Source organism: Dromaius novaehollandiae, chromosome W (assembly GCF_036370855.1).
Source record: "Dromaius novaehollandiae isolate bDroNov1 chromosome W, bDroNov1.hap1, whole genome shotgun sequence".
Taxonomy (NCBI): domain Eukaryota; kingdom Metazoa; phylum Chordata; class Aves; order Casuariiformes; family Dromaiidae; genus Dromaius; species Dromaius novaehollandiae.
The window spans coordinates 62653345-62681163 of record NC_088130.1 but is presented as its reverse complement, the minus strand read 5'-3'; the positions used below and the strand labels follow the sequence as shown (position 1 = coordinate 62681163).

Sequence of the window (27819 nt, the reverse complement as noted above, 5' to 3'; positions counted from 1 at the left end):
AAAGAAAAGAGATTGTGCCAGGATATTCGTGGCTGTCTGCCAGATTAAATCAAGAAAGGGGGGGGGAAAGCCCTTAACTAGTTATTGATATGGACAGTATGCATCATCTTCATCTCCCACAATATATAATGAGGATTAATTAAGGTACAGAACATGCACATACTTGAGGTAGCTGGAAATTTAGAGGTATTCACGGGTTGAATCTGTTGCTGTGAAGCTGAAAGTCTGCAGCTGAGATAGTTGTGCTGGAGTCCTGCACTTGATGCAGAGAACAGACATCTTCAGAGGTTTGTTCCTCTCATTTATGCTAGGTCAAATGAATTTCCTGCTGTTGATGGTAGACCCTTGGATAACTAATTTTAGCTAAACCTGAGATGGGTGAGCAGTGCTTCTTAGCTGGTAGGAACTGCTTATCTGGTTAAAAGTGACTGAATATCAATATGAAAGGAAAACTGATTCACTGAAGTGAGTGCTGAGATACAGGGTGAAAAGATTCTGCCTTTGTCTCAGGATGAACTGAGTACTGGCAGGGTGAAATAATTCTGTTTCTCTGTGAATTCTGTTCAGCTCAGAATGTGGCTTCTGACTGTTCTGCCTCCCAGGCTTGTGCAAAAATCTTCAGGAGACTTATTCTGGGCTTGAGGTTGCCATAAGTGCAACCGTTATCCATCTGTATTCCATGCAATTATTATTTATGTTATTGAATTCCCTGGAGGTAAAATTAAAATAGAGCTTTTCTTTTTTCCATCTCAAGCTCCTGTTTTTATTTCCCCTTTCTCTTTAACAACCTTGTTTCCCAGGAGACCACTTGATGTGTTCTCATGTTTCCAAGAGACTGCAGTTCAATAGGTTGAGAGTTAATTGCCAGCTGGGAGTTTCCAGATGTTTATGCACTAGCCCAGAGAGCTGTCCACTGGTAGCAAATGAACAGCTGGAAAGACACAATCCAAACAAAGCATCTTTCAGTTGAGTGACACATGTCTAGAAAACTTGGCATGTTTGAGAGAAATGGAATTGAAATTAGGAACAGCTAGGAGCAAATCCTTCATTATCAATAATTAGTCAATTAGATTTTTTTGTTCAAATTCAGATATAATTCTCAAGCACTATACTCACTCAGTCATTACCATCCATACAAGTAGATGACAGAAATAATGCATAGCCTTCACCCTATCTTTCCTTGAGATGTGTTTAGAAATACTCATTATACTAGGCTGTTCTACAGGGCTGGATCATGCAACTGATTTATAATAGGATATGAAGCCTTTCACACAGAAGTCAGATTCATATCCAGCCCAAACAGCTGATGGCAAATGAACTGTTAAGTAGAGCTACTTAAGAGTTTTCCATCAAGATGGTGGTTCTGTATAAAAACAAAACTTTTATGGAGAAAATTGATCATTCTGAAACTTCTTCTATCTGGAAAATCAAAATGGAAAAAGCTTCACCAGTTTGCCTTCTCTTTGTGAAATCCAACAGAGTTGTTTCATCTGGTACTATTTCAGGACTCTACTGTTTAGGGTGTTGTATCCTGTGGTATTAGAGTTTGAGGCTCTGTGCTCTGTCCTTTGAGCCATGTCTTCCAGGAAGCATCATCTCTTTTAAATGGGCCATACTGATTCACAGTGAAAGAAGTAGCCTAGGAAAGGTGCCATGTGAAAGAGGTGCTACAGCTGTACTTTTGCTAGCCATCAAAATGCCATCGACAGTTCAAGTATTCTGATGTTTGAGGTTGGGGGCAGGGTGGTGGGAGCCAGGCAAGAATCTTCTTGTAGCTCTTCCTAATGCACCAGGAGCTGAAATATTGGAAATTCTTGCAGGATCGAGTAATAGATTTCTGCTGCTTTATTGCAATCCAGGTGTTAATGCTTCTGAAAAATGTTATTCTAGTTGAGGCTTTTTTTTTTTGCCCTATAGAGTAAATACAAGAGTTTATGCAAAAAGTAAAGGTAAGACAGAAAAAAAAAACCCAGCAGCAACAAAAAAGCCACACCCATGAACTGGTGTTTTCCAGTCCAAGTGTGAGGTCTATTAGGAAAGATTAAGCTTTCTGTTCTTCCAGCTGGCCGTAGCTGGAATGGGGCTTCTCACTGGCTTTGTTAAGCTCTCAGGATTCACTTGAAGTGAATTAGACATTTTTTCTTAAATAGATGCCTTTTTGCCCAACAGAGTCTGGACAGAGTATAATCCATGTGCATGATGTAATCTAAGGAGTAAGGTTTAAAAAAAAAAAAAAAATTACCTTCACAAAAGACTTTTTTGCCCCTGAGAAAGTGTTCCTTTTCTTTGGTGTTGGAGCATATGCAAACCTCTGACTAAATTTCCTCCTCTTCATTTCAAATTCCTGTCCCAAATGCCTTGTTTGGGAGTCAGTGACGTTTACATGAATTTTATTAAATAGTGTTTCTGAGTTTGGTACTTGCAGCACTTGCACAAACATCTTTGGAGAGGACTTCATGCAGGTTGTTTCCTCCTGAGAACTTACTCCCACACACACCTTCTGTGGATCTTGGAAAGAAACATTGCTCTTACAAAGAGAGGAGGAGTCTGCTGTCTACTCCATCTGAATTACAGTCACGAAGTGGTAGGAGTTGCAGGACATTGTTACTCTGAACTGTTGTCATGGCCATCACAATAAGGAGAAAAATATAGCTATCATTATGGGAGCTTTACACTGCATAGTTTATCTCTATAACAGTGCACTATGATGTGCCTAATTAGACTGTATCAGCTGTTCCACGTCTACTACTAAAGGGAGACTTTCTTATTGTGTCTAGTCAACAGAGAGCTTTCAGCCTGTGATTTAGCACTGAAATTAAATTCAAGCATAGTTTCCCATTTGATTATCAAGCTATGGGTGACTTTTAAGAATCCTTTTCAATCCATTATCTCCACTAGCTGTAAACTGTCTCTGCGATGGTTTCTTCCTCTTCTCTGGCAGATGCAAACAAACTGAAAACTCATTCATTTAAAGTTAGAAGGGAATTAATCCAAATAATTGTAATTAGAAGATACAATATTTTGCTGTTGTTCAGCCTCCTTCCTTGATTGTTGACTTTGCTTATGAGACTTGCAGCTATTGAGACATGATAAATTTGATTGGCTGGAATACACTGAAAAAAACAAGACCTTCAGAAAGCAATGGTAGGGTAAGAAGTAGGGCAGAATTTTTTTTTTTTTCCCATGCCACATTGGAACAATCACTCAGCTTGTGGCTTCATAGTGGGGGGAGTAGGGTGACTTCCATAAAATGAATTTATACATATTCTTAAAGTTTCTGTCTAGTCCTTTGTGTGTGTACTAACATATTAAGAACACTGTAAAGTAGAAAGGAACAAGTGTACATCTCTTCACTAATATTTTCTAAGGAAACTAAGGACCTAACTTCCTTTACCACTGTGATCTTTCTGCTCAGACAGTATCCACTGATTCATCCTTAGATAATTTGGGCCCAAAAGACTTCATAGTCTAGTGTTTACTCACCTTGCGCACATTTTTTAATACGTGCAGAGGAGAAGGTGAGAGGGTCAAGATGAGGTTATGGAACATGTGCGGAGAGACTGCCAGGGAAACAAACTGGTGCTGCTTTTGGAAGATGCCCACAACCTGATGGACATGCTGCCTGAACCTTGAAAGATATGATATCTCCACTTCAAGGAGCTGGCGAGGTTGCAGATGTTCTGTAGTAACTTCAGAGAAAATGTCCTCTGCATAACAAGCACTTCTTTTGCTGCAGGAACTGGCAGGTTTTCAGTATACTGCAGTAAGCAGGAATAATCTGATCACATCAGACACAAGTGATACAAGACATTGCAACATTGGCTGGTTGTAGAAGAAGGGGAAGCATGGGGTTGGGCAGAAGAGGTGGGGCAGAGTTTTTGCTCTGCCCTAGCATGACAGGGCTTTTAGCCTTTATAGTTGATAAGCTAACTTGCTGGAGGGACCAAAGACATGATCTACTGGAGCGGCTCTGGAGTTCTAATGATTTGTAAAGCAACGTGGATGTTTTGGATTGTTTGTTTGGTCTTTGCTGTGATTGTCTTTGTATGCGTGGCTAGAAGCCAATGAGCCCTTGCAGCAGCGTGTGCAGGGTGGTGGCTTTCTGGTGTGAATGCAAACAGGGAGATTACTTGTGGATGCAAGTCAGGCTAAATAATAGGTGTAGTCCTCTGCAGTAGGAAGTCCTAAGTCCTTGTATGCCCTTTATTTGAAGTACTTAGTACAAAAGAAGGGCATGAGACCTCCAGCATGTTATGGCAGTAAGGGTCTTGCTCCTAATGCTGTTGCTCGAGCAGAAGTAGGATCTTATGCCCTATCTTGCCACCCTGTTTGTTCTCCAAGATCATTAATCCTGTACAGCCCTGTGTATCTGATACTTAAAAATGTATTCAAATAAAAATAAGCATTCATATCTGTGCTGTTGCCCACCTTTCACCAGGGATTAGAAAAGTGATGATAGCTTCATTTCTTGACTTTTCACTGCTGACCTACTAAAGAGAGATTTTTATGGCTGTTTTACTGGGAATGAGATGATGATGGGAAAGCACTTTGTTCTATATCCCAGTTTTAAAACTGATCTGCTCTGAAATACTGCTCTTACTGAGATTTTGTCTTCTGTTTACAGGCTGTGCCTTCCTAACGTACTGCGAAAGGGAGTCTGCTCTAAAGGCCCAGAGTGCACTGCATGAACAGAAGACACTGCCAGGGGTGAGTCCAGATTTTTATATATATATATATATATATACTTTTATGTTTAATAATCTAAAATGGGTTACATATGGAGTTCCTACTGTGGATTTGGAAGCATGATGTCTCTGGTTACTTGAATGACTCACTATTTGCATGGTGCAAATAAAATCAAGATGCCACCAACCCACTAGAGTGGTTTTCATGCACAAAAATAAAAGCTTTTTCCTCTTATCAGGAGACAGGTTGAAGTAATTAATTGGTTATGGGCTGAATTCTACCAGCCTTGCTCAAGTGAGGAAAGGCTTTAGACCTGTGACCCCTCTAGTGAAATGCTAAAAGTGCTTACCAGGTATTACCTCTCAGTATTTTTCTTCTCTGAAGCAAGGTGTGGCAGCAAGAAATCAAGAAACAGATCACATTATTGAGTTATCACAGAATGAAAACATATACCTGATGACAAAGTGGTTTGACTCAGTTACTTTAGTATTCAAGCAGCTGTAGCAGATTGGAAAGGCGGTGAGACAAGGAGAAAAGAGAGAGAGAAGAGACGAACACAAGATAATGAGGAAAATTATTCACATGAGCAAGATCTAAGGTTCAGACAACACAAGTAGAACTAAAAATAGAATCAGCATTATGTGGGGAAGACCTGCCCTGCTGGGATGGGTTTCCAGTTTAGCAGTAGTGGGAGGAGGGAGGGGGAGACTATTTAGATTCAGCTGGGGTATATGTACTGGAAACAGCTGAGTGCAGTACTCCTGGTGGTTAGAAAAGAGCTGTTTTGACTCTGTCACTGAAGCCAGTGATCAAGTACTTGAGTGTAATCCTGAAGGTTTTGGGTTGTATCTAAAATGAGAGGTGATTGGCCTAAAAAACTGTCTTTATTAGTTAGTATTGAAAGACCGAGTCTGCTTACTCCTAACTTCCCTCTCCACAAAACTTGAGAGGTGCTGCACCAGTTGCTGTATACTGCTGAAGATAGTGCTGGTTCTGTTCTGATTGTTTGTCATCCTGGGTCTATTTACCTATCTCTGCCACCTTGTCAGTATGGAGATGCCCACACACTTGCTCATCTGCATCTATCTTTGCCTTAAATGTCATACCTTATGTTAATATATACATACTTCATTCACTAAAAATACACTTCTGTCAGCTGACAACTCCCTCTGAATTATCTTTTCTAAAAACCAATTAGCCACAGACAGAGAGTGAGTTGAGTCTTGATAGGATTTAGTTTTTCTCTTCTCATTTTTTGATATTAACAGGTGATACTTTCCTTTTATTTTTCTCCTCTGTCTGAATAATGGAGCTCAGAGTATAGAAAACATTTTGAATAGGGATGCTTTGAGTAACAATTTCTTTTACTTGAAATTTTCTGAAATAAGCTCAAAAGTGGCACATGTGCAAGTATGAAACTCAGAGCTATGCTTGTGGTGAATGGGGTGTTGTATATTTAAAAGATGCTAACTAGAATTCCAATTGTCCTCACTGAGATTTTGCTCCTCATTAGCAGTAAGACTACTAGCTCACATACGGAGCTCATACCTTCTCTGTGTCTCATCTTGAAGCTGTGTGATACCTCAATGAAGTCAGTGGACCAGTGAGATTATAGAGGGCTCAGATTAAAAAAAAATAGATTTCTCTTTTTAGAGAACCTTTCTTTGTATTTCCACATTTCTGAATCTCAACTTGCATTTTAGAGGTTTTGAAATCACAAAAATCTTAAAAGCAAAGCTTGTCTCCGACAATAGCAAAATTAAGGCAGCTTTGCATTAAGATCAAGGTTTTGTCAGACTATGTTGCCTGGTCCTAGACCACAGCAAGAACATCTCCTTGTTTTATGTCCTAGTCTTATTTCCACCACATGTAGTCCAGACTGACCACATTGACTTCAGGTGGCTTTTTTGTTATGTTACCTCAAGGTGTAAAACAAATCAGGATCTGACTGAATTGGGAACAAAGAATCTTCCGTGTCTAAAATAACAGCCTGTTTTTCAAGAGTTCTAAGCTCCAACCTCTCCTATCACATTCATTTCCAGTTCTGTTCGTCTCAGGATAAAGCCTTACTTTCCACCAGCAAACCCTATGTATGCAGTTTTCTGCCAGGTTCCTGAACTCGTCTTCTGAATGATGTCACTGTAGTTTATTTAAGGAAACCAGCCTTGTCTCTTGATAAACTATCATGCCTAGATACTGTTTTATGTTTCCTATGTGAGTAGCAAAGAATTATTTATGACTTACCTGACTGTATTTGATGACATGCGCCGACAATATCAAGCATAGTTCATCACCATAAAATAGGAAGCACTCATAAGGTCAAGGGTCTAAGTCCTCATTCACATGAGTTCACAAATAATACATATATAACACCTTCTCTTGACCCTCTAGCATCTGTGACACAAACAGTACTACCGAGGAACTATGGAAAATAATTAACAAGTCTTGTATAGGAAAAAAGAAGTAATACTACAGTGAGTTGGTGAATTGAGATGCTTTTCTCTCCTCCAGTAAACTGTATATTTGCCTGCCCTTGCAGTATTGCTGTTTGTGTTCCTTCTATTAGAAAACAGAGAATTGAGTCATTTTTAATAATATGCACATGAATGCTAATGTATGGAAATGGTGAGGCATCAGGAGTTTGTGTCCAGATTCAGATGCCTTGCCTCTTAGCTATGTATCACTGTGTTTTTAGTGGAGTGGCTACATGCACATATTTTACAGTAATTACTTTCTGGATGTGCTTTGTAAGATGACAGAAATATGTTTCACATATTTCTATGTTATATATGGGACATAAAGTCATCTTGTGGAATAATCAAAAGACTTTCAAGCAGGTATGTGTTGATTAATAAAGTCTTTATAGTACTTTGTTTTGGGGCGAGAAGGAATCATGATAGATATTTTGCAGAAACTAGAATGTAAAACAAAATTATCAGTTGAATACTCTTCATTTAAATTAATTAGGATGTTTTGGACAGTTTGAAATTCTGCATTGCCTAAAATTGAAGGTTAAGGTAGCAGGGTATGCATGTATGTGTAAAGAGCACTTTTGTGAGCGTTAGGCTATTCCAATTCTAACATTTTATTTGTGATTGTTTATTTTACATATAATAGAGTAGCTGGATGATGAAGTATATTAGTTCTTTAATAATTTATAGAAATGCTTTGATGTTGCAGTAATTACATTAAAGGTCACATATCAAAGGTAATTTGGTTGAGCAGCTGTGATGGTTTCTCAGAAGCAATCAATATTGCTGTCCGTGGTGCTGATTTCACCAAGGGGACTGCCAGATTAAAGGAGGCTTATTACCAGCCAGACAGACACGAGGGAAATCAAGAACAGATTGGAGAGATGCACTATTCTCTTTCCCCACCTATAATTAACACTGTTCACCATAATCTGTGCTAATCCTTCATAGTGGGAAACCACTCCCCCCCCAACAGCCCCGGCATCATAAAAGCAAATTAGGCAAGGAAGGGTAATTTGGGGAGAGGGAAAGAGAAAGTAGAAAAAGTAAAAGTTGATTCACCCTTAGGATTTTTGATCCTGGTATATCTCTCAATGATAAAGTACAATATCAGAAACACATCCCATGATCTTGGAAAGCACAGGGAAAAAAGTGATCTAGACAATGACAGTGCAGGGGACATGAGAATTATCTGCCTGTAGTTTTGGTATAATATTATCTATTTGCCCCACAAAGCTCCACAGGAAATGCAATCAGGGAAATAAAATTATGTTTTAAGTGTAGTCATTTTGATTACAAATTATAGTGAAGCCAACTTTTTCTCCCCTTTCTTTTTTCTTTCTGAAGCGAATGGCAGAGGATAATGCTGAGAAATGTAATTACGCTATCAAGATCTACTTTTATTTATAGCACAAATAAACTGAGCTCATGTATGATAAGCACAGCGGCATTTTTTCTTCTGATTCTTTGTGGCTCTCTCAAGCACTGGGAGTGAATAGTCCATGTATACTTGGTTGGAGGCACTGCCTTTTTGCATAATGTTAAAACCTCCCTGTAACACTCGCAAAGAATAACTATGAAATTAAGTAGCTAGGAAACTATTAACCTCAGAAATCTGAAGGTCTTATTCAAGTTGGGAAATAAGCAGGTTTTGTTCTTGTTGTTGTTTTTTAGTATATATTCCTTCTGAAAGGAAGAATGGTACTATGGATGTACTAAATTGCTCAGCACATAATTAGTGTTTTCTTCCTAATAGTTTTTTATCTCTTCAGCCATCTAAAACAAACATTGACCTATTCACCTTCCTATTTAAAAAAAAACATGACAGGTGGGCTCATAAGGCTGTTATTAAACCCTTGTTAAAAACTGAAACTAAAGTTGTGCTCAGTCTTCCAAAAATTTTGTGCATGTTATTGCTCTCACTTGGTTAAAATTCATATGTGAGGAAAGACCCCTGAGCAATAGAAGTTTTGCAAAATCTAGTCTCTCTTGAATCCTTGTAATGAGGCTTAAATGAGACACAAGTATCACACAGACCTTGTAAGAGTCCTGCATGTATGGCATGAATTTCACCCATTTAAGCAGACCTTACTATAATTTTACAGTCTTACTGTCCTTTTTAATGTTTCAAAGGCTTTTCCAAAAGCTTGTTAGCCATGAAACCACATATCACCCTGCACACTATGTTAAGCCAAAAGTGGTGTGGTATTCCCGCACCTTCTCATTTCAAAAGTTTTTTTTTTTTCTACCAATGTAAATTGCAATTTGGTCAGCAGTGGCAGGCTGGATGGGTTCCATTGATTAAAGTAGCCTGCTGAACACACAGCCTGCTCACCATGCCCTTTAGATTTTGAAAGAAAACACATTTAATTGTTCCCTTGGGAGAAACATGTCTGTTTTCTGAAGTTAAAAATGAAGATGAAAAGGAATAAAAACAGATTTGAGGTAAGATACTTGCAAAAACCAGTCCTGTAGAAATTCTCTAGTACTGTAAAATCTTTAGGTGTCAATGTCACAGTTAAAGATTTTTGTCTGTCTTTTTTTTCCTCCTCCTCACTGACCAGACAGTCAAAAGATTTTTGGATCTTACTTTGGGGAAAGGAGGGGACAAGAGAGAGGGAGAGGAAACCATATGCACTTCCCATTTGCTAAAAACCCCTGTAGTTTGACAGTGCTGTTCTGTTCACCAGATGAGATGAAACACCTGGGTCCTATCTGCTTGGTAAACATTAAAGTTCCATTTCACTAGTTAAAGATTGGCTTCTATATCCCTATACAGCAGCCTCTGGAATACAAAGTAAACTCTCTCTGCCATCCAGTCCAAAGAGCTCTGGAGCAAAAGGATATGGTGCAAGCATTGTGACAGAACCAGTGTGTTGGATGCATGCTGTTATATCTCAGCTGAGACGGGTGTATTCATTACATTTGTGATTTCTGACAAAGCTCAGATGTGCAAAATGTGAACTAGGCTTCTCAATAGTATTTCAGATTTGGTGAGGATTCAAAAAGGGTGTGCATAAATTAAATTATTAAATATATTGTATTTTCTTTCTCTCAATTTGACACCTTTTTGGATCTCAAAGGGCAATTTCTAAGCTGTTCAACAAAAGCTGTTGCTGGACCTTCATTTGCTTTATGTGTTATTCAATGACAACTTTTCTCTCTGACATGTCTGCCATAGGAGGATCAATCTAATTTTATGTACAACTGTAAAGATGAATGATAAGTAGAAAGGATTCAGGCAAGTACAAGCTGAATAAATTATAAAGGGCAAATGATGACAGGACTGAGGGTCCCAGGAGACAGTGATATGATAACAGAAACTAAAGACGAATTTATGATGGATGTAGTTAGCATGTACTGAGGCTGTTAATTCTTCAGGGTAGTTTTACAACTTCTTGTGATTGGAGCAATCAAAGTATTTCATTTTAAAGAGATGCTGTATATTTTCACTTGTCTGTTCTGCATATTTGTATGTATGGTCTCATTTATATGCATAGCAGTAAACTCCCATAGGCTAGTCAAGCTTACCTCCCATCAAAGGGACCCTGTTCTCCAAACCATAATGCCACTGTTTATGCATAAATAAATAGATAATGTGTAAAGATTTGAGGGCAAACCTGGATCTCAGCAAAAAAAAAAAAAAAAAAAAGTTTCCGTTTTCATAGCACACAGCAATCAACTCAGCTCAGATCCTGCAAGTGACTGAGCACCTTCAGCTATCTTCAAAGCCAAGCCAAGAGATTGAGTTAGCTCACAGATCTCTGATGAAAAACTATATATAACAAATTTCAGGTAGGTCAAATTTTGGGTTTAAGCTACTTTAAGAGCAGCTGATGCAGCATCATAAAGTTAGAAGCAAATCTAATCTCAGAGCAGTTCTTGATTGCATTTCATTCATACTCTTATTTCTATCTCTTGTTCCTTATTATTAGGGATATTTGCATGAAAATGATCTTTTCTTCCTTCCTCTGAAGGATTGTCTCTTGTCTGTGAGTAATGTTTACTCTGGCCTACATTTGTGCATGCCATGGGTTTGATTCTGACTTCATTTACACAAGTGTAAATCAGCAATGATCTGATTGAGGTCAAGGGATTTATGTGGCATAGGAAAGAGCAGACTCAGCTATATTTGTCACTGCTGAAATGATGTCATCGTGAACCATAGCTCTAAATGAGGAAACAAATTTCTACCAAGAATCTTTCCCTCAGAATATCTGATCTCACAAAATGCTGAGCATTCCTGACACCTGCTGGGCCATGAGAGAGCTCTCATGGGCTTTCTGTTGGAGTGAGGTCTCAGCTCCGAACTTATAGGAACTGGAGGTGGTCAGTGCCGAGTGTTTCAACAGTACTAGCCATTAGACACTACTCAACCCTAAACACTAGGGGTTTCCAGTAATGTTGCACTAGTGATTCAAGTAATGACTGGATATACTCAGGAAGAATTCGCAAGTAGTAGACCACCGTTTCTCATCCCATGTTACATGGATAATATTGTGTATCTATACACACAGTGACCAGTCCAGGAGTCATTTTTTCCTAGGGTAACCTTTCCATAAGCACCTGTTTGCACTATATGTGAATATATATATATGTGTGTGTGTGTATATATATATGTATATATAATGAAGCATGCACTGACTCTGCAGTATTAAGCTGTCCCTCCATTATGGATCAATGAAGCACTTGGATGAAGACATTATGTGACTATGTTGATTTGGCCTTTTGTCAGTGGCAATAATGCCTGCCTACACTATAGGTATACTGGAGGTAGCTGTACTACTTTTGGCTTACATTGGTGTGTACTCTTTGCTCTGTGCTGCTTTGTGGTGTGTACGTGCCTTTAAACCCCTCGGATATTCATGGAGGTGTCGGTCACTCTTAAAACCATATGCAAGAACTGAAGTTGAGTGGCAGTTGAAGCGTATATGTGTATCCCCAAAATGGCAAAATAATGTGAAGCCTAGAGATGTGTGTCTTTGTCTGATTTAATTTAGCTAGCATGTATAATAACAATGAAAACACTACAGCACAGACTTGAACACTGAGGAGCAACTTCAGTCCATGGCCATAATTCCTGGGAGTGTACACAATAAGGACTTAAATTCTGGCTGAAACACTGTTAATGCTTTGTATGCTAGCTAGGCGAGGAATATCTGTGCATGTTGAAAACAGTTTAGATGGACTGTGAGCTTTAACACAAGAAATGGAGGCACTGGCTACAAACCTTTTCAAAAAGCTGTGTCCTGCATTAAATATTTTAAGTGCATGATTCGTACATTAAACTTAAAACCATGCTTAAAGTTAAGTACACCCTTTAAGGAATTAGCTGAACTGAAATCCTTTGGGAGTGGCAAAGCCTGTCCCATCTCTCTGCTTACTTGACATACTTGACTTGACATAATGCAACCTATTTAGCTTCTGTGCTTCACTTCTGCTGTGCTTTTGTTTTGGCAGGGAGAAAATGGTGGGGAATGACTGGCCATGAGATTGCACTGTCAGTTCAGACAAGTAGATATCTGAAGTGACTTTGCTCTGTGGAGTAGCTGCAGTGAGAGCCTTACAGTGGCACTGCATGTACGAGTTGCTGTACTTGGCAGGTTCCCAGTAATGTCAAATCTTTCTGATTAGTTTCTGTAAGTACAAGGACAAAATTAAGCCTAACCTATTTTTCAAAGAATAAATGTGCATTTGCCATTTTTTCTTATTAATGGGAACCTTCTTATATCTTGTTTCCCATACTCTTTCTCCCCTCCCCTTTCCAGCATGCAACCCCTTAAAAAAAGTCTTCTTTCAATAAAGATACCTTCTTTTAAAAACACATGCCTTTCAATTCCTCTGATTTCTGTACCTGATTTTGACCTCTAGATGCATATACTTTCAGCTCAAAATGAACTCTGTGATACTAAAAGTTATTCCCTTCCTTTCCTCCTATGCATGGGAAGCTACACTCCCCAAAGCCTCTGCTGCTTTCCATTGCATATTTTTCTGTCTTGTTGCAAAAGATTGTTTTGGTCATTGTCTTTGTAGGCAGATTTGGCAGAGCAAGTCTTGTCCAGCTCTAGCTAATCCTTTCTAAGCTCGGGTTGCTCATTCAAACTGATGGAGTGAATATATATTTTTTTCTCTTGTGTGAATGGCTTGATCATGTTTGTTACTATAAAGACTTTGCATGGTAAAATATTATCTTATAAAACATGATGGCATGAGTTTCTGATTTCATTTATAGCTTTGATCAATGTAATAGCACTTTGCATCCAGGGTTATGCAAACTGGAATCATTTTTTGGGGGGCCTTTTTCCTTACGGCTGAAGTAAAGCTGACTTATAATCAGTCTCACTGTCAGGATCTTCCTTGGTAAACATCTGAGAGCTTGCCTCTGTCTTTCACGTTCTCTTGTAGTGTCCTTTCTCAATAAAGTCATGCTAGTACCTCATGTCTGGCTGAAGGGCATTGTCTCCTTTTCTCCTCCATCCCATCCTGCTCTGCATGTCTGTCCTTGCTGTCTCTCCTCTCCTTTGCAGATTTGCTGGAAACATTACCCTGTGTTCACATAATGCCTGCCTGGTGAAATGAGTTTAGATTATAGCCACCAAGGCAGGAACACTGTGCTGCCCAACTACTTCTGCCTTGGAGATCATGTATTCTTTCCAGACAAGGGAGAGACTTAGGTTACTGATTCTTCTCCCATTTTGAGACACTACATGTATATAAGCAGTAGAGCTAGCTTCTTCTGAATCCAGTGTTTCTTGAAACTATGAGACTTAGTGTGTATGTGCTTTGTAGTGCTTTGCACATTTTGGCCACTGGAGAAGAGGCAGTATGGGAAGGGTTCATGCAATGCTCTCTGATCTGTTCTTCCTTAGAGCAACTGAGGAGAGACAAGGGATTTATTTCTGTGTCTATGCTGCTTCTGCAAGGGGGGAAGGGGCAGGGGGATCCTGCAGACTCACCGTTCTGGTGGTAACAACCTGCTGCTTCGAGCTTATTTTTCCAGTAGCTGCACCCTTGCATTGCTTGATGTTGCATGTATTTTCACCTGAGAAGGGAGAGGCGAAGACACTTCTGGGAAAGCTGGGCATAGCATGTCACTAGCAGAACAACACATCCAAAAATAAGCAGGCTGCTGCTGAGGGGATCCTGGGAGAATGTGTGTATTTGTGGGCTCCATATGGTTTGTGGAAGATATACTGTGGGTGCTACAAATGTGAATAAACTATTAGTAATGAAATGCAGATGTGACACTCATCAAAGGGAATGTCTCAGGTCTCAGTGGAGGTTCCAAATTTATCTGTGTTTCTCTTTATTTTTATTTTATTAAGCCTTAAACCTTTTCCATCAGCGCTCTGAACCCAAGTTGCCATAGCACAGTGGTAATGTCTCTAAAGTGAGCCTGTCCAAACTAATTTCATTGTCCTTGTTGAGTGAAGTGCAACAATTAAGCAGACAGCACAAACGGGTCCAGATAAATTGGGTATTTACAATTATTTCAGTTTGGATAATCTAATGTGATGTTCATTGCGCAGCTAAGAAATGTGCTTCCCAGTGAGGGAGGCTCCCGTTCTGTCCTCTCACTTGCTGGGTGAAAATTCAGAGGAACTCTCCTGAGTCTTGCAGAGTTTAAGCTAGTTTACATCACTGCAGCTCAAATCAGAATCTTACTCTCTTTCTTTAGATGCCCTGTAAAGCTGCCTCCCTTCAGCTGTGCTTGCACTTTAGAGATCCAGCCAGGGGAGCTGGAAGGTCATTTCTTTTTTCCTGGGCCAGGGTTGTGTTGTTGAACTCTTTCACTTTGGGGAATCCAGCTTTCTTTGAGTGCCTCTTTGCTCTCCAGCACAGAAACTCTGACTGACAACTGGAGTTACTTTCCAGATCTGGCATTGCTGCTGACTTTCTGGATAGCATTGCAATCAGGTTCCCTCATTACTAATGCTTCTCTTTCCTGGTATTAGCACCTTGGGGCTATATTCTGGCTTTCCACCAGTTCTGGTTGAAAACTCAGGGCAATACCAGTTGAACGGCAGGTGATTTACACCGGCAGATCCCTGTTACTTCCTGCCTCATTTCTTTGCAGGATATATTGCTTGTCCTTCTCTCCTCTTGCTGCACCTCCCCGCCCCAAGCAATACCCTGTGTTGCTGAGCAATATTCACCAACTTAATCACATTTGGGCCCAGCGTTTTTCCTGCAGACCCTGGAGTGTGCAGTGTTTAGGCCTTGGTTATTAGTTTACACAATAAATGAAGCCCATTAGAAGAGGATAATCAGGGCTCGGAGAAGGCCACCTTACTCGTTATCTGAGGAGGTTACATTAAGCCTCTGTAGTTATTAATCATACTTTTCCATGCAGATAGCTGAAGATTGAGTCACATTTATCCTCTTTGCTCCTCATTCTTTTGCATTGATGTGCAAGCACTCTTTATTATCATTATTATGATTATTCATAGCCCATCCAGTCAGCCAGGACTGCTTCTGAGCTGTTGCTTGAAGTCTTGCACCTATCTGTAGTGGCTTGATGATACAGAACAGAGCCACTGGAGGTCTCTCCTTTTATATGCCGGAAAACATCCTTGAGAGTCCTAGAAAGTCTCTGCTAGCTATTATTGAATTGCAGTATCTTGTCCAGAGGCCAAGAGTTCTGAACAGAAGCCGACACTGTTAGAAGAGCCAGGTTTTACAGCAATCCTCTTGATGTCACTTGCTTCATCTTTTAATACCAGCTCTAACCTTGAACTTAGACTAGAGGACATGCTACCTTGTAGCTCTTTGAAACCTAGCCCAGTACCCTTTTAATCAGTGAATGACCCCCTTTTCCTCTCTTCATTTTTTAAGCACTTAAACTAAGATAAAAACAGATCTGTACCAGGTGTACTTAATAGTGTAAAAGAAAATGATTAAATAAAGGGAAGCATTTATTCCATCAAAGAAATTGTCCTTATGTTTAAAATTTTCCCTGGAAATATCTTTTTATTGCTTCCTCTCATGCTCTTTCCTCACTTCTGGTAATCAAAAAAAGTTGTGTTTGGTCTCCTGACCACCCCCCCCCCCAAAAAAAAAAAAAAATCAGTAATGGAGGACTTGCTTCAATGAAATGATGGTTAAAGCAACTTTTCAGCTAACCTCATTCAGAATAGTGACTGCACAACCATCCAGTTGCAGATTACTTCAGTGCATAACTGTTTTCATGTACTTGTACACCTATTCTATTTCTTTGTATCCACATTCAGCTTTGTAGAAGTTGTACTTCAATTTTCTTGTTCCACTTAAAGAAAACTGCTTTTCTGTGAATGGCCTTATCTTCTGAAATGCAGGCCAGGTCAGGGATACGCACAGTTCTAAGCCAATAAGTCCATGGTACCCTGTTCAGCATCAAGCACATTTAAAATTACCAGTTCAGCCAGTTGCTAAAAACCTGGATACACTTCATCCAACCTGCAGTTTGAGTTACCATATATAGCAATTTGGCCATCCCAAAATCACTCTTTAATCTATGAGGAATGGTACGTGACCAGAATGAATGGTTCATCCTTTTCTCTTTTGATTGAGGTAAATAAACTCCTAACCTTGATTTCTCCTTAAGAAGCCTAAGTTTAAGTGGGTCTGTTTCCCTCACTTTTGCAATGATAACATTGATACGGGATGCTTAAGCTTCCCAAATGCTGTATTTAGATACTGATCCACATTTAGGTGAAATCATCATTGCTGTCTTGACTTGAAGGCCTACTGCTCTGTCTGCTCATAGCCTGGCTTACCCTTTTTTGTCCTAGCACAGACAATGTGTTCAATACACACAAGACTGGAGCTCTCTCATGGGGGCTTATATTTGATTTTTCTTTTTAATAGAAGCATTTTTCTCTAGAAAATGTAAGTTCAAGACCCATTTGAGGGACCTGTTGTCATTTTGTTTAACTGTTTATTTGAGACTGACATCTTGGATCTATTAGAAAATTTTGATTTAAATAAGGGAGCTGGAAAAACAGAAATCAACCCAAACAGGCAAGCATGGCATTTGCTTGGCATGTAGAGCTAGCCAGGTATGAATCCATGCCCTACCTAATTAAGAACAGAACTGGCCCTGGTTCACCTCTCCCCACCCCAGTTAAGTTTCTTGCTCATCAGGTTCTTGGCTATTTGAAGAAAGTGTTTGCACATGTACTTCCTTTCTTTTCTCCTCCCCTCCAATTTTAAAATTTGAAACCTCAGCCTGAGACAGAGGAGGAGAATACCTCAAATGATAAGATTTTTTGGTTTCGGCAATTTTGGGGGTTTTTTTTTGTTTTTTATTTTTGAGTGGGTGGAGATTTTTGTATGGACCTCTGAGGCAAAATATCAGACCTGATTGATTTTCAGAGGACTATAATCTATCATGTCTTGACACGCTGTAATAAGAGGGGACTAGACATACAGCCTGTGAGTTTAATGTTGCTGACCTCGGGTTTCGCTAAGACACATTGACAGTTCCTAAGTTGTCTATTTGAAAATTAGACTCCTCTGTCTTCCTCAGGTGCGAAAATGGGGCCATGAGAAGACATAGTGAAGAAATACTGACCTGCAATGAAGTGTGGTCTTGAGGGCTAGAAGCAATGATTCAGGATTGGGAGAAACCTAAATGTAGTACTTACCTAAGCAATGGACAATAGTCAATGAACTTAACTTCGTCTCAATATCCTACCCATGAAACAGAGCTAATTAACCTTCCCCCACTATCACTCCTTTGCTTATTAGATACTTATAGTTCTCCAGAGCAGGATTTGTTTCATGTGTGCCTGTGTTTGTGTACAGTGTTTAGCGCTGACAGCCCTTGCTTTTGACTGCAGTGTCCTAGACATTTCTATGATGCTGACAAAGGATGATAACTGTTGGGAGGGAAAAGCTCTCTTCAAATATAAGGTGATGGTTCAGGATGATTCTTGCATTTCAGAAAGGGGCCGTCTCTTTCCTCTTTTTCATGATTGACCTGAAAATAAATAAGGGAAGAGTGACATTCTTACTATTACTTTAAAAAGAAGAAAATGCAAGGAGAATTTCTTAGATGCATGCTATACTTCTCCATACTGTACTTGACATCTGTAATAAAATTTGGGTCAGATATACTTTTCAATAAAAAGCAGCATCCTACAAACAGCCCCACACTTGTATCAGGGTCATGTCAAGAATAATAGAGACTATTGTCACTGTACTGAGCCTCTGCATTGTATTAGGTATTCCTCACTTCTCTCTTCTCTGCTTCTCTCCAAGACATAACACAAGTTGCTTATCATGTTCCACCACATCTCACCAAAGGGCGCAGAGGGGGAAGCTGGTTAGCAGGGAGCGTGGCTCCTCAAAGTTGCCCTTCTGCTCTAGCATCTCTGAGTACAGATAAAAGATAGAGCGTTTGCATCATCTTAATTCATCACATCTGTCCTCTCCCCCTGTTGGGTGAGAATTGCAGGAAGGAAGGACGGCTTCTATCAAGGAGAGTTTAGTTTTCCTTGCTATCATCTCTTGGGGAGGCTGTATGTTGGGGGAGAGGGGGATGTTTTTTGTCTGTGTGCATGTATGTAACGAGCATTGTCCTAAGAAGAGATGAGGGAAGGATACAAGGGCTTATATTGAGAGTAATCTGAAAGAGAGTCCCAGATAAACTTCCTTTCAGTGCACTCTTAAGGCCTGCTATGCTGCTGACTGGTGCACAACCATCAGGCACCCGCCCTATATGTAGAATATGTCTCATCTGTGTTGCCTTAGCCCTGAGGGTCACTCCCTGCTGTGGCTTTAGACTGTGCTATCCAGCACAGCAGAAAAATAGGTGTGCTATCATGGACCTGCACCCACTTCTGACCTGTGCATACCTAGTGGTGGGTCTTGGCCTTGATTTCCTCATATGTCTTGTCCTACCCAGTTCTGGTTCAGTGCCCAAAGCAGCATGAGGGTCCATGAGTCCTGATCTGCCTACTGTTTTATGTATCAGAAGCTACTTCTGGCTCTCAAGCATGCTTTGAGTGTGTTATCTCAATCAACCCTTATTCTCTTCTGGTGGACACCTGGAGCAAGGAGGAGAGACCACCAAATTTTAATTCATTTTGTTTATGCCTTATGACAGGCCTTGAAGCCAGTTCATGTAGGTAAGGGGCTTATTTCCTTCACATTCCATGCCCAGAGCTGCCCCTGAGATGCTTTTAGTAAACCTCCTCTTTTCTTGAATGACAGTTGCTGGGGTAGGTGTGCAAAATGACACACAGTTCCCTTCAGGGATGTGACGCTTGCTCTCCTCTGACTGAAATGCAGTTACGTGTGCTGGCTAACGCGTCTAGAATTCAGTGGCTTGTGTTTGATGCCGCACACCTCTACTTGCTTTCTCTTCTTTCCTCTCCCTTCTTTTTTCCAAAGCCTAGTGACATCCTTTGCTATATTTGAGGTGCTAGTGTAGATCAAAGTCCTCCCAGGATCAAACAATGTGCTGCGTGCAATCCTTATGGTTACAAACAAGGTCTTTCACTGTCAGAAACACATTTCTGAGCTGCATTTTCTGCAGCCTATCAGACTGGATTCAGGGGTAGCTTTTGATTTCACAGGGAAACTCTTTCCTGCCCTTCCCCCCAGTTCTTCAGAAAAAGGAGACAGAGAGAGAAGAGGGAAGAAGAAGAAAAAACCTCTTTGGCTGAGAGGAAAGAACAAGGAAAACAGAGCTTTCTTTAAACTTTAGAGAGAGATTTAACATAGCCATGCTATAGGTTTGGTTTCCTGTGTCAAGTAGAAGATAGAGAGCTTTCATGAGGACAAATGTACCTAACACAAAAAGTAAGAAAGCAGGAAGTCTGAGAAACTTGCTTGAATGGGTGAATTACATAATTTTGCCTGTGAGCTTTCTTTTTTTAATATCTGAAGACTTTTATTTCCCTTTAATTTTCTTGCTATTTAAAATGCCATTCAGTATAACTTCTGCCGGTTGAAGGTAGGTGGTGGGGATAGAATATGACTTGAAAGTGAGATAAAGGGCCTTCAATACAGGGTACTTATTACTGTGGACAACTACATCCTGTGAATCTTCTATTTGCATGGCCTCAAGCATATCTTTAAAAGAATGCATTGAAAATAAAAGTATTAACATACAGTTTTCTGACTAGCTTGGATCTTTTGCACTCTATCTCTTCCGACTTCTGGAAGGCTTTCTGAAAGGTTAAGTGACTTAGGCACTTAAAACAATGTAAAGAAGCAGTTTGAAATCTCGTTAGCAGAGATTCACATTAATTTTCAGAACTCTGAAAAAACAAGTGGAACTTACTTTCCTTGCCACACAATTTGTTTTTAATTCATTTTTCAGAATATTTGGTTAAAAAAAATTTATTTACTTTTGGAAGACAATTTTGTTTGGGCTTTGGAAAATAATTTTTTTCTTTATCTTTTCCTATCAGGTCAGGAAAATGTAAAGGTAGGGGGCCTAAACAATAAACAGTACTCCTTTCCAATACATAATGCAAGAAAAATCCATACTTTTGCAAGGTAAAATAATTTCTAATTAATATTTTTCAATAAATAATCCTGATACCCTTATAATTCAAATTTGAAAATGAATCAATAAAAAGCTTTTTTCAGTAATTAAGTTCAGGCTTATTACTGTTTACTCGTAATGTTATTGGGTTTGGTGCTGTTCTGGTTCACCCTGATATAAGTGAGTGCTTCTATCTGTCACTGCATAAGTGGCACGCAGATGAAACATCGTGTTTAAGAAGAAAATTAGAAATCGTCCCTTGATGCCCACTTCAGCAGTGTTTGTTTATTTGCCAGAAGAGTCTGAATTTCTTTCCTAGCTAGTATCTCTCCTCTAATTTTGAGCATCTGCGCTTCTTAGGGTACAAGTAGTTGGCACATGGGCCCTTAGAAGGTGGAAAAAATTGCAGATGATACATTCTCTAAAGAGTTGTTGGTCAGGAAGTAGAATAGACAGACCTATTTCAGATTGTGATTGCTTGTGTTACGGGATCACACTCTTGCTGCCGACTTGTCTTAGTGGCCCATCTGCTAGCATGTGTGCAGGGTAAATAACTGTTAATTTCTCTGTTACATAACATATATTTTCTATCTTAACTGAAGTGAAGAGGCGCTAGTCCCTCTCCAAAGAGTTTTTTTGGTTTTTGGTCTGGATGAGACATTCAGTAGGCAAACTTCTCTAATCAGCATATACTCAAAATTACAGGGCATTGTACCTTTCTCTCCTAAAGTTAATTCCTTCAAACCTTTTCTCCAGTGCTTCACAAAGTAAACTACACTGGGGATTAAATTTCTTTCACAAGAGCAGTCCTAGCTTGTCATTACAGATAGCTGATGAGGCAACTCGCATGTGCAGCAATACACCCTGATAAAAATTACTAAAATAATTGTGAATTTATGCTTTTGGAGGAAGGAAACCAAACTTCCACAGGGCATGAACTGGTTATGCAAAACAAATAGCATGCAAGTATGATATTTAATATAAGGAAATGTGTGAAATACTTTGGAGGCATAGAAGGATTTGATGTGAACTCCAGTAAATTTATCTAAATTTTAATACACTTTTGAAATCCATTCTATGGATCACCTATTCACCTCTATCGTAATCTCACATCTTTGTCTAGTATCAAAGAATCACAGTCAACATGAAATCTAGAAAAAAGTTTTATGGGAAATATTAAAATGATACTGTTAAATGCGGTTAAAAATCAACTTTTTTTGGAATGAAGGCATTCATAGTTTTATCAGAATCTCTTTATCAAAGTAAGTGTTATAGAAAGCTTATTCGAAAGTACACAGGAACTGTTTCTTCTGATGAAAACAGCTTCATTTACATGAAAATACTGCTCATAGTTCTGAGTAAGATTTAAATTTATGAAAAAAAATCTGACTTGAAAGAAAGAGGACCCCATAAAACTGAAATATATCAAAAAGTGCTGAAATGCCATTCAGTAGGGAAAGGGAGGACTAACAGGAGGAGAAATTGGTAAAATCCTGTTTATATTAAACTCTCTAGAGTCACTTACTCTCTAGAGAGTAAGCTCTCTAGATTGTGACCCAGACTGTCCGGACCAGCTCAGCATAGTCCTCAAAGGGCTGGCACAGGAAACACTGATAACTTTCCACCACACGCTTATTCATCACTACCAGCAAATCTTTCCACTGGTCAGATCTAAAACTGCTTTGCACTACTGAGGTTGCTGAGGCATCTTTCTCGCTGGCTGCCAATTTCCTTGCTGAAACTCAGGATGCTGGGCTGGATGAGCCGTTTCATAATGCTTGGCAATAGTCCATGGGAGTTTGCACAGGCTCTACGTGATTCAGGCCCGAGAGTGCTCTGCTGTGCCCACTGGGGAAACACCATTTGGTAGGGTTGTAATGATGTGAGGAACCGATTTGCCCCTGGGGAGGTGGAGAGCTCCATGGAAACTTTGGAGACTGTGGGCTATACTACAGAAAGATGATACCTCCAGTTGCATATGGCTGGAGCATACATGGTAGTATATCTGCTGGTATATCACTGGTGCCTTTGCAAACCACGCTACTGTGTTTAGTTGGAGATGTGGCTTCTGCATGCGGTGAAGTCCCACTAGCATCCATCTGATGTCATCTCAGGAGCCCACAGGATTAAGTGATTGTGTGGAAAAATGAGGGCCTTTCTGAAAGTGAGAACAGAATTTTGCTTTTCTGGGGGAAGGCTCTTCAGGCTTTGTCTGCTGGTGTTTTGATATCTCTCTGCAGATTAGTCAATCAGAAATGACTCAGTTCTGTGCAGAGAACCCAGCTTAGTACTGAGGGCAGGGAAAAAATAGATTGGATTTTCTGGCAGTGGGTAGAAGAGTAGCGTGATGATTTTGTACAAAATAGCCAATGAGTAGATTTTTCTTAAATATATGTTCAGCATCTGTTTCATTCTGCTCCTATTGAAATTGGTGATAAAATTTCACCTGGATTTCCTGGAAATAGATCTAAGTCAATGGCATGAGGCTCTGATAAACTCCTCTTTTGTATGAGGGTTCTGTAGTGTCCTTTCTAAAAACAGATGGGGGAAGGGAGAGAGGGCTTATCTGGCTTTCTCTGAATTTTTCTAAAGATAGATCTCTTATTTCCGAGGAACCTGTTTTTCCTGTACTGGGAAGCTGGTGGGAGTTGTGCGGGTAGGTGAATATTCTCAGAAATGGGTTTGGTGGTGGCAGACATGCAAGTTTAACTGAAATACGCAGTTATTTGATTTGACTTTTAGATTAAGCTAAGGCAGGTGTGATGTTCTGGCCTTGCAGTGTTGTTGTGTGAGCTCACTGATCTCTGCCTCTTTATTTGGCAATTACCCTGCCTGCTCTTAAACTCCCTTGCTGGAGCTTAGTGCTTTAACTCTAGGCTAGCTGGTTTGGCTAACAAAGGCCAGAGAGTGTGCAAAGTAAATTGCTGTCATGCTGATAAATGTCCAAGACAATCCTGCAGTTCCCCTGCTGTATTCAGCATAGGCTTTATCCCATGGTTAACTGACTCTCTTATAATGTAGAGAACGCGGGTGCACAATCCTACGGGCCGCAAGCAGTTGTCCTCAGTTGAACTTCAGTGGTAAGGGTGAATGAAATTATTGCTCCTTTGTCCTGTTTGTGAGGAGAGCATCTCACCTGAATGTCCCCAAACTGGCTTTGTGCAAAATCAGCTGGGTTGCTTAAATTATTTGAATTGCTGATCTGAATGAACCTGATTGGTTTGAGCCTTGAAAGTAAGTGCTGCCTCCCCGTGCTGTGGAGAGATGCACAGGCTGCTATTGCATTGCTACAATAAGCTGGGTAGGGCTTTGCAGAATAGATGCTCAACTGTAGCTAGGCTGGCTGGATGCTGCTCACCTCAGTTACCTCTTCTGTGGAAACAGACATCTGGACGTTTTTTTTTTTAATGTTACTTAAATCTGCAAAGCAGATATTAACACTTTGAAATCCTGTCCTCACATCTGATAATCCACCTTGATAGATGACCGTTTCTTTTGTTAGTGTTTGGCTGTATTTCTCAGGCGGCTTTCTGTAAGGAGGGGAAAGCACCTACCCATGGACTGTGGCGTGCCATGTGGAAATGAAAGATTCAAGCCAGATTTGAGGCAGACACTTGGGAGCTGGAAATAAAGCACCGAGACTTCAGCATCTCTCTTTGTGCTTAGCAACTGAAAAGCTCGGACCATTCCTCTTGAGTAGACAGAAGCAGAAAACCTCTCTGATAATTTTGTTTCCACTGGCCCTGGGAGGCAGTACAATCCTATCCTGGGACTTGAGAAGTTTCACTTCTGTTTGTAGCTTAACTGCTAGAAATGTGAATGATATTGGGCAAGTCACTTTGCCTCTGTAAGGCTTGGGTTTCCACCTGTAAAAGGAAGACAAGGCTCTTGATCTCTTCTGTAAAGTGGCATAGAGAGGTCAGGTGTTTATTACCAAATCACCCCTGCGCAGGAGAGATCACCTATTTTTTCTTAACTATTTCACTATTGTCAGATGCTGGCAAGAATTGCTAAAACACCAACTGTTTTCCCACCTTTTGGCTTTTAAAAACTGTAAGTCCTTAAAATAAATTTGAAAAACACCAACCAAGCAAAAAGCTGAATTTATCATCACCTGGTAGGACTGGGTAGGGCTATTCATGAGAACAATCCAAAGGCCTTCACCTTGACTTCCCAACATAGTTTGATGTGATTTTAATCTGATTATTAGACTCTTGGTACAGCTTGCAAGCTTGTAAAAGATACATTGCTGGCAGAAACATTTTTGTTACTGGGGAAACTTTTTGTTGTTGTTGATGTATGTGTTGCCTGCCATAAATACTCATCTGAGAGGCAAAGGTCACTTGGTAGCTGCTTAGCAGCTTCACTTTCTGAAATGAAAGTCGAGGACTCTGTGCTGGATCTGCAGCAGAAGGTGGGGGCTAAAATAAATGAGGGAAGATCTGTTGCTTTACATTGTAGCAGACAGATTATCTGGGGGTGCTTTTTTTTTCTGTTGCTATGATCTTTTGTTGTTTTTTGTTTTGTTATTTTTTTCTCCTTAATGTTTAAGTTCCAGTAAAAGGTGCAGAAGTGGATAGCCTTGGTAACTAAGCCCTCTGTGTTTATTTACAGGGCAGTATAGTACAGCCTGTGGCATTAAGGGATGCACTCCCAAGGCCATGACCTTCTTCTGTGCCAGCCTGGTGGATTTATCTGCAGAGCAGTACATGCAAATTTGGGCTTGTTTGCTAGGCTAACCAGAATAATTTGGTAACCCAGGGCAGTGGGTAATCAAGCCTGGACTTAAGATTCATTATGTGTACAGAAACAAGCCTGAAGATCAAACTGAGATTCTGATATGTGCTTGGTGTGCAATGTAAATGCACCCCAAACATAAAAATAAGTTCAGTCCCTGTAGTCCCTTCAGTTCTGTCTCCTTCTGTGAAGTTTAATTGTATGAGTGCCACTTTTTGTTAGGTCTGGTAATACTTTTATGAACTTTAGTGGCCCATGTGACACAGTAACTCAAATTAGGTGATGCAGCAGCAAGTTCACACTTTAAACTTTATAGCTGCTTGGTGGGGGCACCAGTTCACTTCTCTGTAAGTCTTCAGACTAGCCTTGAAGTTAGCAGAGGTTCACAAACCATTTTTGGTAAATTAGCAGTTTCGGTCATGACAACCAGTGCCATCAGCAACAGTGACAGAACCACTGCTGGTAAGAGCAGCTCCCTGCTATGAGACCAACCATCTACCACTTCAGACCAGTGTGTGGTGCCTAACTTGTGAAACGTCATTGTATGAGCTACCTGTGTGAGAGATCTGCAATGCAGGTCCAGTTTCCTGGTAAAATTGGGACCATTTGTTCTCCTGTTAAAACATAAGGTGCTGCCAAGCCTTATGAGCACAGCCAATGAAAAATAAGCAAACAACAAAACTATTGTTGTTTTTTCCTGGAAAGCACCGAGATGTTTTCTGAAAGGGTATTGCTTTCAGTGTGTTTCTTACTATGATGGTGTCTCAGATCCAGGACAGCACTCTGACCAAGACATTCTGTTTATCCTGTTTTGATGAGATCTGGGATTAAAAAACAATAAATAAACCTGCTCTGAAACCAGCAGAAAACTCTTCTCTGAAATCCTGTATAAGCACTGGATAATAGGCAGTGATATTTTTTCTTTTCAAATTTTGGTCTCTTCATAGAAGAAATATAAATTTCAAAGCCTTGAAATGTTTGTGAAATCAAGTGACAGTTTTCTGGCCAGCCCTGATCATGTGTGGTCCTAGGAGGCAGATGATGTCTGCTAGCAAACTGACTCTAGTAGGCCATCATTGCAGTACCTTGTGTGCTGCACACTGAAGCTGCTGACCACAAGGAAAATTTCTCTGCGTGTAGGTGACCTACCATGACCCAAGTTGGCATGCTGATACTAATGGACAATTGGTGTCACCCAGCTGCTACAGCAACTCTCAGTCTGGATATTTTCTCCGTAGCATGACAAATGATCTGTGCTTAGCTTTATGGTTGTGTAAGGGAGTTCACCCCAAATACAATTTTTACCTTAATAAAGGAAAGTGGATGCCTGAGTCAAAGTGGCATTTTGTGACCGTGGGTATGATTCATCTGCCTGAACTTCAGCCTTGTGAAGGTTAGGTATCTGGGTTTCTCTTACAGTCAGGGGACAGTAGCGATTGAACTGGGCCAGTCACCCTACCTACTTTACCACTGGATAGAGAGTGAACCAGGAGCAATGGCTTAGGCTACCTGGCTATTGTTAAGTGAAATGGCTCTGATGACATGGCCTGTGAATTAAACCTGATCCCACTGCTATATAAACTGGTAGCCATTCCTCCAATGTGAATCTAGTAAGTAAGCGAGTTCTCATCATATTAGCCCACATGCTTAGAAGACTTAGCATTACGCTGCTTTTGTAAGCTCTTCACTGTCTTTATTAAACTATTTATCTGAAGGAACTTCATATTTTCTTTTAGGATAAACTGGAGATAATGCAATGTGCTTGTTTTAATTTGCAAGGTTAACTGATCTAATTATCTGTGTGTGTTTATTTAAATCCTTTCAAGCACTAGGCGATTGCAGGTGGCTGCTTTGTATTCCACCAACAGGAAATCTCTTAAAATGAGATGATATAGCTCAGTGGGTCTTCTTGTATAAAGGATTTTCTAATAATGTATGAATTTATTAGCAGACAAAGATAAATAGAGGGTTTATTTACATTAAACAAATTCACCAGGAACTATTTTTTCCCTAAACTAGAGATGGCCAAATACCATCTACTTTTACTGTGTTAAAGGATTATGCACATTTCACAAAGACATTAGGCAGCGGCATGGGTGGTGAGAGCTTTGACACACATTTCCTTTCTGGTGTCAGGCAAGTTGTCTAGTATCTGTAAGTTTTATATTTTTGCAAAGCCTGTAAGTTGTGCAGACTTGGAGTCTTCAGTGGTGCAAGAAGCAGCATCACTGTGCTAAACTTCTGCCTCTTTCAGCCTAAATGAGGGATACCTTTGTACTGTTCTGTTGCTACTTGCCTGGTAATTTGTAGAAAAGGAGCATGTGTTCCTGTAGATGTCTAGAAACATTTAAGTGATATCAAGGATTATCTTCCCCCCCCCCAATTCCTTACTCATACAGTGAGGATAATATCCTCTCCTAGCCTTTACATGGTCTAGTGAAACCATGA

At 40.0% G+C, this 27819-nt stretch overlaps 1 protein-coding gene across 8 annotated transcripts in view; it reads left to right on the top strand.

Annotated features, from left to right (window-relative positions):
• LOC112982201 (CUGBP Elav-like family member 4) overlaps positions 1-27819 on the top strand; it is a 717445-nt gene that overhangs the window by 85287 nt on the left and 604339 nt on the right. For all 8 annotated transcript variants that reach the window (XM_026098419.2, XM_026098415.2, XM_026098417.2 and 5 more), the window contains exon 2: positions 4625-4707. In XM_026098419.2, coding sequence (XP_025954204.1) covers positions 4625-4707 — 83 coding nt within the window. The remainder of the gene's footprint in view (positions 1-4624; positions 4708-27819) is intronic.